Source organism: Antechinus flavipes, chromosome 3, assembly GCF_016432865.1.
Source record: "Antechinus flavipes isolate AdamAnt ecotype Samford, QLD, Australia chromosome 3, AdamAnt_v2, whole genome shotgun sequence".
NCBI classification, from domain to species: Eukaryota; Metazoa; Chordata; class Mammalia; order Dasyuromorphia; family Dasyuridae; genus Antechinus; species Antechinus flavipes.
In genome coordinates, this window is record NC_067400.1 from 272993010 (window position 1) to 273012748 (window position 19739).

The following is a 19739-nucleotide window of genomic DNA, read 5'->3' on the forward strand; positions in this document are numbered from 1 at the left end:
AATGAATATTACTATTTTTCTTTAAGAATAAATATTTCTTGATATCTCTTACCTTCTATATTTATCATCTTCCTTTTTGTACCATTCTTGGCCTCTGCATTTGTGATCTTGCGTCAGCTTCTGATGTTGCTTTTCTGAATTCCATTCTCTTTGTGGTTTCTATCTCTTCCTTGGTCCTTGTAGCCCTCTTTTTCTATAATCATAATTCTCTAAATTTGTGTCTCTGGGAGACTTTGCGCTATTTCTTCAGAAGTTTTCCTCCTTTACAAATTAAACAGTCCCAAATTTATAGTTAATTGAAGTTAGGATGAGAACTAAACTCTATCTACTCTCATTTCATAGACTACATTCTTCAGTTAAATAGTAAACCAGTGAAACAGTTATGAGTCAAAATGATGAATGTATGCATGCTTTAATTGTGTATGACCAAAGATTTTTTTTTTTACTTTCCTAGTAACCTGGCCATAGTTGACATTTCTGTGATATTTTCTGTGGTATATGCAAGGGAATAATACTAGGGACTGATGGATTCAGGTGGCACTGAAGTAAATAAGGACTGTAAACAATATTTAAAAAAAAATTTAAGCCTGCTCTCATTACTACTAAGCCAATAACTCTTACTGATCCCTGTATGATCAAGTGAATTCATTTGCTTCAAGTACCCTGGCTGGGACTATGCTATCTCAAATTGACTTATACCTGAAAATGGCCTCTCCTTTACATTCACTCCCATTCTTTATTCACCTTTAGTTATAGAAGATAAGGTATGGATGAGAATTAGCCTATCATCCCTCTCCTTCCAAATGTATTTTGAATGGGTGAAGAGGATCTATCTAATATAAAGGAATAGAATCATCATTAATAGATTAAATTGTGAGAGAGCCACATGAGCTCCTACCGACCCACCAGCTGACATGTCTGCCAGTGTGAGACAGTAGAAAGCGTATTGAACTAGGAATGTGAAAATCTGAGTTTAAATTCTACTTCATATGTGTACTACCTCATAAAGTGGTTATAAGGAAAGTGCTACCTCACAAAGCATTAAGAAGATATAAATTATTAAATTATTATATAGAATATAAATTGAATCATTTAGAAATTATCCGAGTTAAATATATCTAAAGTATTAAAAACCTAATTTCTGATCTGGAAATGACAGCCTTTAGTCAGTAGATCTCCCTGAATGATCGAAAATACTATGTATTATGCCAATGCTAACCTGTTCAGTCACTTCCTCCTATATTCAGTTCAGGTCCCAGGCACATGGTCCATCTCCAGTGGTGTCCAAATTTTGCACATTAGTGCAGTTCTTCCACATATATTTTCAATTGGAGAGCAATGTTTGATTTTCTTTCATTTGCTTTTTCTGATATAGATGGTTAACTAGGTCAATCTCTTAAATAATGACATTTCTATAATATTTTACTGACAATTTTCTGTAGTATTCCAGGATTTGTGACTTTAATTCCTAGTAGCACTCTATCTTTGTTACCAAACTGACTCAAAATTGTCCTGTTAGTTACATTTTTTACATCTCACACAATACATAGATTTTTAATGAGAGTTTTTAGGCCTATTGAGTCAAAATGCATGCTTAAAGTTAATAAAATAATAATTGAATTTTGATTTTCTCATCACTTCTTAGTTATAGAGCCCTGAAAATGTGTTGTATTCTAGAATATTATTTGGAACATTCTACTGATTTGCACTCTTTTCACTTCACTGTAATATCCATATAGATTATCAAATTTATTTTTTATGGAATAGGGTTTGTGATTTCAGCACTCCCAAGAGTATCTGCTTTGAGAAGGTATTCAAAGCATAGGATGACACTATGAGTCCAGGAAGAACTCTTATTAAGATCCCATCCATGTGAGAGAAAGAGAATCATCAGAATGTCAGTTATTCCAAAGGCATCCTCAAATTTGCTTCATTCTCATGGAAATTTTGAATACTTTAAACATTTTCTCTATATGTTAATAGGGTCCCTGTGGGTATTTGAGAGTTTCTACATTGATTTTAAGTTGAAATAGCAGTTGACCTCTATCCAGATGTACTTCCTTTTTCAGTATTTATATGAAAACTCTATACCATCTGTCCACATTTTTTTCCAGAAGGAAACTCAGAGATGAGTTATATTTGGAGATTTTTTTTTGGAGGGGAGAAAATTCCATATGAGGAACAATGAGGAAATATACATTTTAGTTTTCAGTCTGGTAGGACTATCCTAGCTAATATGGACCTAGAAATAAGGAGGTTTTAGGCCATTAGTTAATGAGTTATATTTCTACAAATTCTTCATATTCATAATTTCTTATGGCACAATAGTATCCCACTACATTCCTATACATAATTTGCTTAACCATTTTTTTCAGGGAATATGTGCCTGGTAGTTTCCAAATTTGTGCAAAACTATGAGATATCTCCTATGAAAAAGCAGGGATTGTTTTGCCTTTCTTTGTATTCTCAGCACTTAGCACAAGGCTTGGCCCACAATAGTTCCTTAATGCTTTTTTAACTGTCTGACTACTATTACAAAAAATACAGTTGTGAATATTCTATTGAATACAGGACTGGCTACCAGAAGATTCTAGGATAAAATTCAACCTCTCCTGTTTTGCATTTAAAGTCATAGACAATTGCTCCAAATCATCTTTTCCTGCAAATTATACACACACATTATATACATACATATACACACGAACACACATATACATACATATATACATATACATATACTTACACACACACATATAGTTCAGGCCCCTGGTATTTTATGTTTAATTCTTGGAACAAAATGAATGCATATATTTATATATCTATATATCTATCAACCAACATTCAACTATCCATATTTGATACATGGTTGTTCACTTATTGCCTCATTAGACTGTAAGTTCTTTAAGAACAGAAACTTTTTTTTTTTTTAGAAATCCAGTACTTAATACAATCCTTGGAAAACAATTTATACTTAATGAATGCTAATTATTGATTGACTTTGTATTGCTAACACTTAGCACAGTGAATGACGCATAGTAAGTATCAATATACTTATTGACTAAGAGGATCTATAATTGGTTTCTCTTATCAACCCCAAGGAAAAGAAAGCTGTGCTGACTCCATATTTCAAATAATATATAAGTTCAGGCCCAAGCTTAAGAGACAACAACATACAAGGGATCAAGTGATATACAAAAGAAAAAAAAATTGTGTTTTAATTGTTTATCCTACTTTCAAATTTCTTTAACAGAGAAATAGGACATGTGTTTTGTCTCACTGACATCTCTCTTATGATGTTCCTGCTTGTATAGGGCATTTCTCTCTCATACAACTTTTGACTTGGAGATGCTTTCTCCTCATTTCGCTGGCGATATTTGTAACGTATGAAGTCAAGCCAAGTGAGTTTGGGTTTTAATGGAGCCAGGGGTACAGTCTCTGAGTAAGAGCACAAGGGAAAAACTGTAGGGTATAAGAGCCTGCGTTTAGAAGAAAAGATACTTTGATTCTCCAAACTGGGGTAGTCCTTTGACTGGGGCATTTCAACGAGAAATTTGACACGTTTCTTCTGTGGACTAGGCAAGGATGTTGGTACAGTGATCTTTCTGTCAACACGATAAGAATTCTTTGGAAGCCATGAGTAAGCTAACCCAGAGTTATCATTAGCAGACAGATATCGATCAGTCCAGTGGGTACGTCTGGGATAGTCTTTCGTCTGCCACACACGAACCTCATTAGAGAAATTACTTTTTGGTTTTTCCCTGGGGAAAGGGCTTATGATGTCATCAACAAATTTTGTATTGTGAGTTTGCCCCTCGATGGTATAAGGTTTGATATTACATACATATCTGGATGCGCTTCTCTTCTGCTTAGTTTGGACCTGGTCTTGTTCTTCATTTTGGTAGTCAGAGATCTGTGTAGCCTTAGTCTGGTAATAACGTCTTTTTGGAGTGTCAGTTAAATGTAAAGGAAACCTTTTGGGGACTGGTATGTCTTGAACCTTGGGACGAAGTGGAACCCTTGAGCGGTGTTCGAGCATTGGTAGAGACATTGGGCTACGGCCATCAGGGCGCGACTGAGTCTTCATTAATTGAGATCTGGATGAACAGACCCGACAAGGTGGAGTCTTAGCTCGGGGAACAATATAAGGCTTAAATGTTTTTTGACATCCACAGATCATGCATATGCTCAAGGGTCCCTCAGATTTTATATAGGTGCGGTTCAGTGGAAGTAAATCATCAGAGACAAGGTCCAGGGCAAACTCTGTCTCACATTGGTGTCTCAAAGGAATCATGGTCTGGTTATCGTAATCATGGAAAAACTTTGTCCAACTTCTCTTAATTAATTGTTTTTTTGTCTTGGTTTCAGGATCTGGTGTTGGTATCTTTTGGAATCTATTGAGTAGATATGTGGATGGGTCATTAGGGCTGTTAGGCTGGTGCTGGGAAGCAACTTTGAGTTTGATTTGCTCATTGGAACCCAAATTTTGTTTCCCTTGTTGTTCAGAATGCAACTTTTTCCACGCTTGGTTCCTAGCAGCTGATGATTGTCTCTTAGTCGTGGTCTTGGAGCTAGGATCAGGAAAATGTGCTGTTGTAACTGTGGCCCTGCTCAGCTTTTTACCTCGTAACTCTGATGTTACCTTCCATGCTTTTGAGGGACTGGGATTTGGCTCCGTCTTGCGATTGGAGATTGCTGGCCCATCTCTGGCCCTGACCTTACTGCTATAAGGCCTTAAGGTTACTATGTTGGCCTGGTGATCCCTAGGGTACAGAATTCCACTGCGTGGAGTCCTACTCCTGAAGAGCAAACCAGAATGTTTTTCAAGGTTGGTTTGCTGGGATAATTTATTTGTCTTCTTCTTACTCACAAGGGGCACAGCTTTTTCCTGAAGCCCAGAGTCTGTTAATTGGGAGCGATCATTCAAGTGATGAGGAGAGGACTTAATAGTGATGATCTGATGTTTAAAGTAAGCCATTGGTCAGCCTGGAGGTAAAGTGAACCAAATTCAGACAATGGTGTAATCCGATGTAGTGGACATGATATCAGCACTGACTGGGTCTGGTAAGAAACATGTTTTTGAGGAACCAGGACCAAGGCTGAAGATGAAGAAGAGACAGTGAAAATGAGGGGAAGGAGCTACCATATCCATTGAAAAAAGGGGATGGGGGTAGGGAGAGGAGATAATAGTCAGGGATTAAAAAGGAGTTGAGCCTTACATTTCATTCTAAGCTTTTCAAAGTCTTTACCTAAAACTGTTTTGTTAGGTCTATACCAGAAATTCTTAGTACTCTTAGTAAGCTACATGTTATCTCCATTTGACAGATATGAAAAGAGATTATTATAGACCTGCAAAAATTTTATACTTAATGTGTTTTCTTAAAACTACCTATGAGGTAGAGGTATTATAAAAATTAATAATATTAATAACAACAAAATTAGCTAACCTTTATATAGCACCTAGTAGATGATGACAGGCAGTGTGCTTAGCTAAATATCATCTCATTTGATTCTTATAATAACCCTGGGAGGAAGGTGCTGCTATTATCTCAACTTTACAATGGAGAAAACTGAGGCAAATAGAGCCCAGGGTCACACAGCTAGTAGGAGTCTGAGGCCAGATTTGAATTCAAGTCTTCTAGGATTTAGACTAATACTCTTTCCTCTATGTCACCTTCGCTCATACATGAGAAAAATGATACACATGGAATCTTGCACAAGATCATAGGTATGGCTGATATTTAAATTATAAGAGCCAGAACTTAAACCCTAAAATGTTAAGGTGGGATGATTTAAAAGATTTGCTCATAAGATAATAAGTGACAAAAGACAGGGCTGGAACCCAGGTTTTCTGATTTCTTGAATAATGCATTCTTTCCAAAGGACCAATTGGGCCTGAGAACAGGGTCAGATTCAAATGGAAGAGTATTTTACACACACACACACACACACACACACACACCCCACAAAGAGAGATAGGATGGAATAATGTCTAGTTGAAATAAATAAAAATCAAAGATCCTACCCTTTTGGAAATGCCCCAAATGTTTTCCTCATTTTTTAACTGAAGTATTTCCTTGAAAATGTAAGATATTAATAAAGAATGGCAATAATTCTGGATTTTTAAAAAAATCTATGAAAAGATGATCCTTTTATGACTTTTAAAAAAAAATGAAACGTTAAACTTGGAACGTTTTTTTCACTTTGGACTCCCAATTTTGACAGTCTGCTGAAGCCTACAGACCCTCTTTTCAGAATAATTTTTTAAATAATCAAAGGAAATGGTAAATTTTAGTTAAGAGTTTAACCAAAAAATACCAAACATAGAACTTTTGGGGAACTCTAGACTAAGAACCTCTGTTTCAAAGCAACTTCCTAACATCCCCATATTGGAGAATTGTTAATAAACAGAGACTATTGTTTGTATTTATTTACCCACCCTCAACATTATTGAGTCTAATATATGAAGCTAGTCACTGACTTTGTGGTTCTTTTCTTTTACAAATTCCCATCTCTCATCTCATCCATTCCCCTTGCTCTTATTAAAATTTTAAAAAAGGAAATGTTATGTAAATTTTTGTGAAGATATAAATTGAAGGAAAGAATTACAATTTTTCTAAAATAAAAAATGAAACTTTAGAGCAAAATCCTAAATGTTTTCCAGTGATTTCTATGATGTTTTCATTTTCCTCCTTGATCTCAGTTTCTGTTTAAAAATAGTTTATTATTATTATCTGTTGTCTTTATATTATTTAATATAATATTCTTCACTCTACTTCCACTAAAAGCCATCTATCTCACTTATTAGGAAGAATGAAAAAATAAATTGTTTTGCTCTTCAAAACTAATATGTCAAAATAAACTGAGATGAGATACACTGCTTTACGTTTATAATTTCTCATCTCTACAAAGAAAGGTAAGAAAAGTGCCTTCTTATGTTTTCTTTAGGGCAAATCTAAGTCACTAAGATGGTTTTGTGATATTCTTTTCTTGGCTCCTAAGACCAGCGTTGCAAATATTTTTGCAAAAATTTCCCATAAGCCTATAGGTTCAATTGCCAGTAACCCTGTCTTTAAAAAGTGTTTTCCTGTATGTGTTCAAGTTTTCAATTCAAAGACATGAAATGTTATTTTGAGATTATTTTTTCATAATTTACTAAAAGAAATGGAAAGAAACAGGCAACAAAATTCAGACATAAATTTAGATCAACTAGACTCTCTCTTGCCCCTACCCCGACCTTTCCCTTACTTCCCAGTTCACCCAGTCCCAAAGAAGAATCTTACCAGGAGTACCAGGAGTAAGAAAAGCAAGAAATCAAAGGAGGTTAAATGTCCAAATGTAAGGCCATTGCATCATTCAAATTTCCAGTAGCCTCAGGGACCAGAAGCCTCCTCTAATTAACTAATAAATTAAACAAAAACAAAATTACAATAAATTAGTTACTTCAGAGAAATAAATAATTCTTCCTAAGAGGACTGCATACAGAGTTACAAGGAATATAGAGCTATGTGCTTTTAAAAACACTTATTAAAACAATCCTATGGTCCCAACCCAGACAGGAGATCTGACACATCAGTCTGACATCACAGAGCACTACTTGTCCATTGTCACCTGGGGTCACCTGGTGTAATGGGGACTTAAGTATTTATCTTATGGGTTTCATGATAAATGAATGAAAAGCAACCTCAAATTTTAGATATATTTAAAATTGCTACATCCTTTCTAAGGGCTGCACCACAGCATAATCATCTTTGAAATCTGGGCTTTTCTAGTGTTAGGTAATGAAACATGTTTCCTCTGTATGCTTATTTCTGTTTATTTCTCCAGGCTAATTCATTATTTCTCCAATAAGCCATTGTTGGAATCTGAAGGGCACTATTTTTTTCATTTTTCATTTTCATTTCCTTTTCATTTCATTAATTTTCATTGATACCACTAAAGCTAAAGTCCTTTTAAAATATATAAAATAACATTGGGAATAATTGGCAATCATTCAAATTAATTACAAACATTTATTAAGTGTATACTGTATTTGATATTGCAGGAAATGAAGGTTTGCAGAAACAGCAGCATCCCCACACTCAAAAAGTTTATTGTTTTACTGAAAATATCATAGTTATAATGAAAAATAGATAATTTTGATATGGGTAAAGTGGAAAAGATCACCCACTAGGGTGATCAAGATTTATGTGATGTTTGAACTGAATCTTACAAAGTTCATAAGACTATAGAATTAGAGATACAAATCTAATCACTTCATTTATCAGCCTGAGGAAAATGGAGCTCAAAGAGGTGATGGAATTAAACAGTATTCACATAGCTAACAAGTTTCTGAGGAGACATTTAAATACAGGACTCCCTGCCTTAAAGGTACAAGGTATAAGGTTTGGATGTAACAGATGCCAAGATAGAAACTGTAAATTTTGGCAACTGGGATAGAAAAGAACATGAGAAATGAGGGATGACACTGAAGTTGTGAGTCCTTTTGATTAGCAAAGGTCCTTAATCCTTTGTAATTTCTTTGGGTATAGACATATCTATAGAAAGCTAGGGAACCCTTCTCAGAATAATGTTTTCAAGTGCATTAAAATGAGATACATTGCCTTTCTATGGAAATAAATTATATTAAAACATGGTTATCAAAATTTTGTAAAAATTGATTTCATTAATTTGGAGCTATGTCCAAAGGACTAGAAAACATATTTATCTTTGGTCCAGCAATATCATTGCTAGGTCTATCCCAAAGAGAACAAAGAAAGAGGAAACTATCTACATGGACAAAGAAATTTATAACAGGTTTTTTTGTTATAGTAAAAAATTAAAATTGAGGGGAAGATCACAAATTGAGGAATTACTGAAGAAGTTGTGGTATATGCTTGTGATGGAATAGTATTGTGCATAAGAAATGAGTAGGAGGGTACCAGTGGAGCCAAAATGGCAAATTAGAGGCAACCCAGAGGAACTTTCTTAACATTTCCCTTAAAATTTCCCATTAATTCTTTAATACCTCTCTTTGAGGTAATATAAAAAAAAGAAGTATAAAAGTTTGCTGAAGAAAACTATCCTTAAAAATTAGAATTAAGCCAGTGGAAGTAATGATTTAGTGAAACATTAAGAAAAAATAAAACAAAGTCAAAAGGATGGGGAAGGGGAAGAAAATGTGAACTATCTTACTGGAAAAACAACTGACCTGGAAAAGAGAGGTATTAAAATATTATCAAATGATCTGAAAAACATGATCAAAGAAAGAGTTTAGACATCATATTTTTTAAAAATTGTCAAAACTGCACTGATATTTTAGATCCAGAGAGTAAAAAGGAAAGAATCCATCAATCATTGTCTGAAAGAGATCCAAAATGAAAACTTTGATGAATATTTTAATCAAATTCCAGAGTTCTTGGGTAAAAGAAAAAATATTTTAAATAGGCAGAAAGGTACAATTCAAATATTAAGGGACCACAGTAAGGATAACACAAGACTTAACAGTTTCAGTGTTAAAAATAGCACAGGGTTTGGGAGATGATATTATGGAAAGCAAAGGAGCTAGTATTGCAATCAAGAATAAGCTATCTAACAAAGCTAAGCATAATCCTTTGGGGGTGGGGAATGGATATTTAAAGAAATAAAGGACTTCCAAGCATTTCCAATTAAAAAAAGAGCTGAATACAAAATTTGAAGAAATTCAAGAGAAACATAAAAATGTATACATGCTAGTGCATAAATTAATAAAGAGTAATCAGCAAAGTTAAATTATTTATATTCCCATATGAAAAGATAGTACATATAACTCCGAAGAACTTCATCATTATTAGTACAATTAAAAGGAATTTATATGTCATGAATGTGTTGATTATGTGGAAATAATCTTAAAAAAAATGAAGGAGTGAGAAAAGAGGGATTCACTAGAAGAAGGGTATAGGAAGAGGTAGAATGCGGAAAATTTTTAACATTAAAAAGCAGCAAGGAGTGGAGGACAAAATAAGGGGAGATAGATGGCATTTAATACTTGAGCTTCACTCTGATTAGAATTGGTTAAGAGAAAAGAGAATATATATATTAGTCATTAGTATACTGAAATGTAATTTTTTTTGAATCTATGAAATGACTTTATTTAATCAAATGAAATGCTTTTTGATTTATGTGACTAGAGAATATAGATATAGATCATAAGCCATAGCATTTGACCTGGTTATGACTTTTTCATAATTATAACTTTTTATTCACAGGACCCATGCCTGGGTAATTTTTTACATTATCCCCTGCACTCACTTCTGTTCTGACTTTTCCCCTCCCTCCCTCCACTCGCTCCCCCAGATGGCAAGCAGTCCTATACATGTTAAATATGGCACAATAGATACAATATATGTGTGCAGAACTGAACAGTTCTCTTGTTGCACATGAAGGTAAAAATAACCCAGGAAGAAAAACAAAAATGCAAACAGTACATACTAAAAGGTAATTTACTAATAGGGAAATAGGAAGAGAAATGGATAAGAGAAAGAGAGGAGATGATAAAAGAACTGGGACTGATAAAGGGACAAAGTAGTTAAAAGCAAAATAGACTTGGAGAACAGATAAGATAAAAAGAGAAAAAAGAAGAAAAAGAAAAAAATGAGATAGAGAAAAATACACAGTAATAATAACTGTGAATGTGAAAGGGATAAATTAATCCATAAAATGAAAGTAGATAGCAAAATTGATTATAAATCAGAACCAATCAATATGCTGTATACAAGATATTTAAAAGACAAAGACACACCAAGAATTAAATAAAAGTTTAAAGCAGTTTCAGCTGAACCAAAAACAACAACAACAACAACAAAAAGACAGGAGTAATAATCATAAGCTCAGGCAAAGCAAAAGCAAAAATAGACCTCATTAAAAGGAGTAATTTTGCTAAGAGCTACCATAGACATTGAAGTAATATCAGCAAGTTTCTCTGATAAAGGCCATTCTCAAATAGTTGTTGATTGGTTGTTGTCTTTAATTCAAAGAGGTTCAAAACAATATCACTATGTTTGAGGTCAAGGACAGTGTGACCAAATGTCAGACCAATCAAGTCAGACCAATATGAGTTTAAAATGCTTAAACACAGATTGGACACATGAACATCTGAAGTGGAGATGTTTCTAAATTTGTGCATCTCACATTTTTTTGAGTTACTGCAATTCTGCTTCATTCAAAAAGAGTACAATACAGGGCCTCCCGAATCTATTCCAAACTTTTTCAGAAAGACCTTGAGAATTCTTGTATTGCTTCTTTTGAGCTCCATGTGAGCACTTGCCTTGTGTGAACTGATTATAATAGTCTTTTAGGCAAGCATGTTTTTGGCATTTGAATAACATGGCTCAATAGAGTTTAAATGCTTGACTGTTCACCTCAAGAAAGGACCTAGCCAGGTCTTATCTTTCCAGTTAACCTTCAGAATCTTTCTAAGTCAATTCAAATAGAAACAGTTCAATTTTCTGGCATGGCACTGGTAGACTGTCCAGATTGTACAGATAGACTACAATGAGGCTAGCACAATGGTTCTGCAATCCTTTAGTTTGGTAGAAAATCTAATACATCTTCTCTCTCACAATTTCCTTAATATTGATTTAGCTCTGACAATGTATGCATCAACCTCATCATCTATTTGTACTTTCATGGAAAGAACACTGCCAAGGTAAGTGAACTTATTCAAAGCATTCAGAATTGTTCCATTTACTATAATAGAGGTGTCATGTATGGATGGTGTGGTGCTAGCTTGGTGGAGAACTATTTTTTTGGTGTTAGTTGTTAGTCCAAAATTAGCACAAACAACAGAAAGTTGAGCCATATCTCTGCCTCAGAGTTTGCATTGAATGCTGTCATCTGAAAACAGAAATTCACACATTCACTCTTTCCACTTTAGCCTTGGATTATAGACTTTTCAAGTTAAATGACTTATTGTCAGTGCAGTAGCTGACCTTGATGCCATTTTCATCTCTGTTGAAGGCATTCAACATTACTAAAAAGATCATGCTAAAAAAGCATGGGAGCAAGAATACAGCCCTGCTTTATTCCATTGGTGAATAGAAAAATGCTGGAGTATTGTCTGTTGTGTAAGGGTACTGTCATGTAACCAATGTACACTATGAATAAACTTCTCCAAGCTACAAATTTTGCCATAATTTTCTGCAAGCCCTCATGATTGATAGTATTAGAAGACTTGATTAGTTTGACAAATATTGTGTTAAGACCTCTGTTCTGCTCTTGGTATTTCTCCTGGGGTTGTCAAGCATCAAAAACCCCATTAACTTTTTTCAATCCTTTCTGAAGCCCTAACTGGCTCTCAGTAGATGACCATGAATTGAGAAATAACTGATTAACCTATGATATATAGATATACTGGAATACTATTGTGCTATAAGAAATTCAAACAGGTAAATTTCAGAAAAAACTTGGAAAGGCTTACATAAACTGATTCAAAACGAAGTTAGCAGAACCAGAACAATGTATGCAATAATAACACTGTGATGATGAACTATGATTTGCTTGATTCTTCTCAGCCAACACAATGATTCAAGATAGTTCCAAAAAACTCATGTTGGAAAATGCTGTTCACACCCAGAGAAAGAACTGATGGAATTTGAATACAAGACAAAGCATATTATATTAATATTTTCTTTTGTTCTGTTCATTTATAACATGAATAATGTAGAAATGTTTTATATTAATGGTACATATATAACCTATATCAAATTCTTTACCAATTTATATAGGAGAGAAGAAAAATGGAGAAAATTTGGGTAATTTTATTTTCTTTTAAAAATTTATTAAAATTTTATTTTAAAAAGAATATTAAAAATTGTCTTAGTAATTTGGAAAAATAAAGTACTATTTAAAAGAATAAAAAACCTACCATCTGTTGTTCATTTGAAAGTTTGGCTAGAAAGACTAAAGATATATGATTTTGGCTTCAGCATGGATTGATGATGGTCTTCAGAGGGGCAATATGAAAATGTTCAGTCCATCTTTATAGAATCATGTTCTTATCACTACCATAAGTACTGAATTGTTGAGATATATATAACATAGGTGTTTGGCCCATAAATAACCTACAAAGAATCATAATTGGATTGTTATAATCTGTGTAAAATGAATTTCATCTGCCCTCTTATTGAGCCAAGAATCTTGTATATCTCTAAGTTTTGCTTCCATTTTACTTTTGGTAGAGAAAAACATTTTCTTATATCTTGTTGGTAAACACTATGGAGTTCATTTAGTAGCTTCTTAACTTACTTCTTAACTTCTTATTTTTCATTTAGTAGCTTTTTAACTTACCTATCATTGTCCTCAAACCAATCTGGGATGTTTGCAAATGTTCTGGCCCAGATGAGTAAACGCGGTACTATACAACAAATCTCTACAAGCTGTTCCATTGTTGTCAATTGTGTGTTGGCTCAGCTTTCCCTCCAAATTAGCAACAAACTGTCCAAACTTGGGAAAGCATTCTGATATGTTATCATTAAGTCCTCATCTTGTCTTAGGGATGCCACTTTTGTTGCATGTGAATGTTTATCTTGGAAATCTATGATCAGACCAGCACTCTGCACCACACACATAGCCTTCACCATTCTCATATCCTATCTGATTCTTCTACTTACAATGACACAGTTCATTAAATGCTAATGTTTCCTGCAGTGGTGTAGATGGTGATGAGAAGGTCATGACATACAAATCTTCAGCAGTAAGGGACTATTAATGTTGCTATTTCCAACCTCATTCCTCCCAAGGACTCTGTCATGTTGGATACTGTGTGTCTATTCCAGCATTAAAGTCGCCCCAAATTATAAACTTGTCCTCTTTTCCTCTTTTGGCACATTGATGATGAAAGTTTCCAGGTCTTTGTAAAGTCTTTTTTTTTTTTTTTAACCTCATCAGGGTTTATCATGGTGGAAGTATATAATGGTAGTATGGTATTTCCCTGCAAGTAGCAACTATCGTTGTCATGAGACTGTCATTCATTGCTTTGGAGATTCATACAATATTGTATGATTTTTTTTTGATTGCAAAACCTATGCCAGCCTCAGCTTTCTATCACAGCACACACTCCAAAAATGTGTATCCAGCTTTGACTTCAGGAAACTGGCTTTCATTTGCCAGTGTTATTTCACTCAGGGTTGCTATTTGGATGTGATATCTTCTGAGCTCTCTCATAAGAGCAGTTTATCTTTTAAGTCTACTAGATTTTGTGTAGTCTTTAAGTGTGCCAATGATGAGTGGAATCATCTCCAAAGCTTTTGCACCTTTTTGGGGTGCTTCAACCACATCATAGGATCCCTCACCTGCTGCAGCAAGTAGGGCAGAGTTGGGTGAATCAGACAATTTTTAAGGCACCCTTTTATATCCCCCTTATTATGCTGGAGATGAGCCGTATGGACATTTAAAAAAAACCTGCTAAAACACCCATGGGGATTGCCTAATTGCATGGCTGCTTTAATCCAGAGGGAAGATAATTCCATGGCTCAGACTGCTTCTATTGAGATTTGTGACTACAACTCTCACTGTATCTGCATCTGCTACTTTGTCATTTGTCTCTTTCCACAGGACTTTGAAGTAGGGCAAAATGGTAAAATATTAGGGGTGCTATCTTTTGATTTTTCATAAATACAGTTTCAGTGTGGCAATGTTGCATGACGTCTGCTTCACTCTTTCTTCTACAATCACCAAAGTCCAAAGGTCAAGAAGTTCTTTGATGTCTGACCAAGATCAATTCACCAAGAAGAGACTGTTTCAGCTGCTTCATTTTAATATTCTGCTGGAGGAAGTAAGTCTTCACATGCTTGTGGTAGAGATACCCCTTGCCTATTCTCAACTTGGTTCAGCCCATTGTTCTACAAGGCTTAGTAGGGGATGACTAATGAGCAGGCTATGACTCTTGGAGACAAAGATGAGAGTTGGGTGAATCAAGTGACCACTAAAGGTGAAAGTAGGACCTGAATAAGAGCTATAACAAAACAGGGATTCTCTTGAGACAACTGAAGATATAAAGAAAGATCCCAGGATGGAGGTTAGGCCTCATGAAGTATAAATATTTCTAGGCTAATTCCACTGAAATAATGCTGGACTGGGAGGTAGCCTTAGCCTCAGCCACAGGAATTTTCGCTTCTTGGACAGTGTGGGGAGTTGGGGGCCTCAGTCCAGGAAGACTGAGAGATCCTATGCTGATTAGGAATGCCAAGCCCAGCTATTAATGTATATGTATGTATGATATATTTATCCTTATTTAGTCGTAGCCTGCTTGGGAAGGAGGGAGGAGGAAAGAAGGAAAAGAAAAAAGTAAAAAAAAATGCACAGGGGAGAACAAAATAAAACTTCAAACAAACGGACTATTCTGAATACAATCCTTTATTATATATGATTTCTTTAAATGGAAATTTATTGTTAAAAACTTAGAATCCTCTCATGTTCTACTGGATACATGAGTATGTTTTTGTATTTTTATTTTATTTTATTTGACAAATTATGCAATATTTTGTATTTAAAACAAATAAATAAAAACATTAAAAATAAAATTCCAAGTATATACTGAGTAAAGCATACATGCTGGAAATAGATAATATTTTCATCATAAGTCCTTCAAAATTGTCACATATTATTGTGACTATTCTAATCAATAGCCAAGTCATTCACAGTTGATTCTTCTGACAATTATTGCTGTTACTATGTACAATATTATTCTGATTTCCCTCAGTTTATTTTGCATTAATTCAAATAAGTCTTCCTAGGTTTTTCTTAAACCCATCCCCTTGATTGTGGGGATCACAACCTCATATCACAATTTGTTCAGCCACTGTCAGATAATGGGAATCCCCTCATTTTCCAATTCTTTGCTACAACAAAAAGATCTATTATAAATATTTTAATATGAAAAATTCCCTTTTTTTCCTTTGATTTCTTTGGGACATAGACCTGTCCCAAGAATATCACTATTGATGGGTCAAAAGATATGAACAGTTTTGTAGACCATTGGACATAATACTTGAATTGTTCTCCAAAATGATTAAATCAGTTCACTTTTGGTGATGTGAACTGATAAGTTCATAAGTATCCCAAATTTTCCATATACCCTCCAACACGTATCATTTCCTTCCCATGATGTTAGTCATATTTGAAATATATAAAGGTAGTATCTCACAATTATTTTAGTTTGCATTAATGTGATCATTAGTAATTTATAATACTTTAATATGCACCATTTCTAGTCATATGAAAAAATGCTCCAAAACCCTATTGATGAGTTAATTCAGATACCACTACACACCTCTTAGATTGGCTAAGATGACACTTAAAAATAATATTAAATGTCAGAGGGTATGTGAGAAAATTGGGACACTCATACATTGTTGGTACAGTTGTGAATTGATCCAGCCATTCTGAAGAGCAATTTGGAATTATGTCCTAAGGGATATCAAACTCTGCATATACTTTGATCCAGCAGTGTCTCCACTGGCTCTGTATCCAAAGAGATCATAAAAAGGGGAAAAGGACCCACATGTGCAAAAATGTTTGCATCAGCCCTTTTTGTAGTGGCAAGAAATTGGAAACCGAGTAGATGCTCATCATCTGGAGAATGGCTGAATAAGTTATGGTATATGAATATTATGGAATATTACTGTGCCATAAGAAATAATCAGCAGGATGATTTCAGAAATGCCTGGACAGACTTACATGAACTGATGCAAAGTGAAATGAGGAAAACACTGTACATAGCAACAAGAAGATTATATGGTGATCAATTCTGATGGACAGGACTCTTTTCAACAGTGGGGTGATTCAGGCTGATTCCAATAGTCTTGTGTTGAAGAGAGCTGTCTACATCCAGAGAAAGGACTATGGGGACTGAGAGTAAATCACAACATGGTATCTTCATTTTTAAAAATTGTTTGCATTTTGTTTGCTTTCTCATTTTTTTCCCCTTTTAGATCTGATTTTTCTTGTGAAGCATGTTAATTGTGGAAATATGTATAAAAGAATTGCACGTTTAAGATATATTAAACTACTTACCATTTAAGGGAAGAAGGAAAGAAAGGAGAAAAAAAAATTGGAACACAAAGTTTGGCAAGAATGAATGCTGAAAACTATCTATGTATATGTTTTTTTTTAATAAAAAGCTTAAAAAAAGAAAAGTGCCTGTGCATAACCTTTGATTATATATCAATTGAGGAATGATTCATATTTTTCATAAATTTAAATCAATTGTTTACATATTTGAAAAATGAAGTTTTTGTCAGAGAAACTTGCAATAACCCCTCCCTCCTTCCTGTTTTCCTTCTAATCTTATTTGTATTAGTTTTGTTTGTGCAAACTCTTTTTAATTTAATGCAATCATAATTATCCATTTTATCCCCCATGATTCTCTCTTGTTTGGTCACAACTTCTTCCCTTCTTGATAAATCAGACTGGTCAAATTTCCCATACTTCTTTAATTTGCTTATGATATGACCCTTTTTAAATTATTCATTTTGCCCTTATCCTTGAATACAACATGAGATGTTGGTCTATGCCTAGTTTCTGGCAAAGTGTCTTCTGGTTTTAGCAGCAATTTTTAGTCAAATGATGAACTGTTATCTCAAAAGCTTGGCTTTTTGGGTTTATCAAAAATGGATTACAATGGTCATTTACTATGGTGTATTATATACTTAATTTATAATCACTAAACCACCAATTTGTTTCCTAGTCAATGACAGATTGTTTTCATGATTACAACTCCAGTTATCCCTTTCAGATTACAACTTTCCCTATTATGGTTTCAATATATCATGGGTCGGCATATGAAATTAAATGGGAATTTTTGATGAGTTTTGTAGAAACTGTAGAAAACACACAAAGGCTAGCAGATGAGACAGAAAAACTTTAGAAAAACACACAAATGGGTAAAAAATATAGTATTGTAAAAAATTAACATATTTTATATTTTAATATAATAATTCAGACTTCTCTGGTATAAAGGGAAGGTTAAATTTTTTATATAGATTTTCCAGATCCGAGGGTCATTCTGCCCATAACCTTTGTGAAGCAGAAGGGATAGCTGTAGTTTGGGGTATGGTTTTACTAGGTTGCTTTCCTCATGTATTTTTCATTAATTCTTTTTATGTTTTTGATTTTTTGCTTTTCCAAACAAATTAAATTATCTTCTCTCTTTGTCTCTCTCCATACATTCATACACACATTTGTAGTTTGAATGATATGGCACTAAGGAAGTTAATTTAGCAAGAATTGTCAAAATTAGCAAGTAGCATATCTAGTAATTTAGATGTGTTTGGGTGAAAAGTGCTTTTAATTGTGTTCATACAGTTTCTGAGTTTGTCTTGACAAGTAGACTTCTGAGTATTTTACATTGCCTAAAGTAATTTAAAATGGAATTTCTCTATACCTTGCTGCTATACTTCATATATCATGTAACTTTCCTAAAGTAGGTGTTTCAACTCATTTTTAAGTTGATTCTCTAAGTATGCCATTATTTCATTTGCAAAGAGTAAGAGTTTTGTTTCTTCATTGCTTATTGTAATTCTTTTCACTTCTTTTTGCTTTTTTGCCATAGCTAGCATTTCTAAAATAATATTGAATAAAAGTAGTCATAATGGATCACTTTGCTTCAACCTCAAATCTTACTGGGAAAGCATATAATATATATCTCAAAACATTTTCTGATTTTTCAAGTTTGAGTCATCTTATTTTAAGGAAAGCTACATTTATTCATATGCTTTCTATTTTTTAAAATAGGAATTAGTGTTGTATTTTGTCAAAAGCCTTTTTCTGCTAGTATTGAGCTAACCATGTGATTTTAATTATTGATATCAGTAACAGTAATAGTTTCCTAATAATGAACTATTCCTGCATTCATGATATAAATTCCACTTGGTTATAGTATATCATCTTTATAATATAGTATTGTTATACTATGATAGTATTTTATTTTAAATTTTTGCATTGATTCACTAGGGAAATTGGTTTATAATTTTCTTTCTTTTTGTTCTTCCTGATTTCTTTTATCAGAACCATATTCATGTCATGAAAGGAATTAAGTAAGATTCCTTTATCTATTTTTCCAAATAAATTTTAGAATTGCAGTTTTTTTTTTTTTTTTTTTTTTTTTTTTTTGTAAATGGTTTGTAGAATTGTGAGTTCATTGTCCTGGGATTTTTCTGAGGGAGTTCATTGATGACTTGTTCAATTTCTTTTTTTAAATAGGGTATTTAAGTATTCTGCTTCCTCTTCTATTAATGTGGGCAATTTATATATTTTTTAAAATATATTTTTCCATTTCATTTAGCTTGTCATGATTTATTGCATATAACTGCTTAAATATAGTTCTAAAGGTTTTGATTTCATTTTCATTGATGGTGCATTAATTCTTTTCATTTTTAAACTGGTAAACTGGATTTCTCTTTTTATAAAAACCAAATTAACTAATGGTTTATCTGTTTTTTTAAAATTAAAGCCAATTTCTAGTTTTATTACTTTTATTTTTTTTTATATTTTACTTTCAATTTTATTACTCTCTCCTTTGATTTTCATTTTGCTGCTTAATTTTTAAAATTTGTTCTTTTTCCATTATTTTAGTTGCATGTCCAATTCATTGGCATCTTTCTCTTTTATTGATATACACATTAAGAAATATAAGATTTCCCATACTTATTGATTTGGCTACATCCCACAAAATTTGGAATATTGTCTCATTGTCATTCTCTTTTATCATTCCTATTATTTGATTC

General features: G+C 33.5%; 1 protein-coding gene and 1 long non-coding RNA gene across 2 annotated transcripts in view; one reads left to right on the plus strand and one right to left on the minus strand.

Moving 5' to 3' along the window:
* Window positions 1-3214: 3214 nt before the first annotated feature.
* On the minus strand, window positions 3215-7489 carry LOC127557167 (uncharacterized). The gene is made up of 2 exons (XM_051990595.1): window positions 7281-7489; window positions 3215-5096 (listed from the first exon to the last, which is right to left on the minus strand). Exon 2 carries the CDS (start codon window positions 4973-4975, stop codon window positions 3215-3217), a length of 1761 nt encoding a protein of 586 aa, XP_051846555.1. The 5' UTR covers window positions 4976-5096; window positions 7281-7489.
* Window positions 7490-14913: 7424 nt separating this feature from the next.
* LOC127557908 (uncharacterized) overlaps window positions 14914-19739 on the plus strand; it is a 43006-nt gene continuing 38180 nt past the window's right edge. Inside the window, exon 1 of the long non-coding RNA XR_007952654.1 lies at window positions 14914-15031. This is a non-coding gene — a long non-coding RNA (uncharacterized LOC127557908). The remainder of the gene's footprint in view (window positions 15032-19739) is intronic.

Bases quoted from the DNA above. Each gene is read 5' to 3' on its own strand.
- LOC127557167 (XM_051990595.1), bottom strand. From the start codon at position 4,975: ATGGCTTACTTTAAACATCAGATCATCACTATTAAGTCCTCTCCTCAT.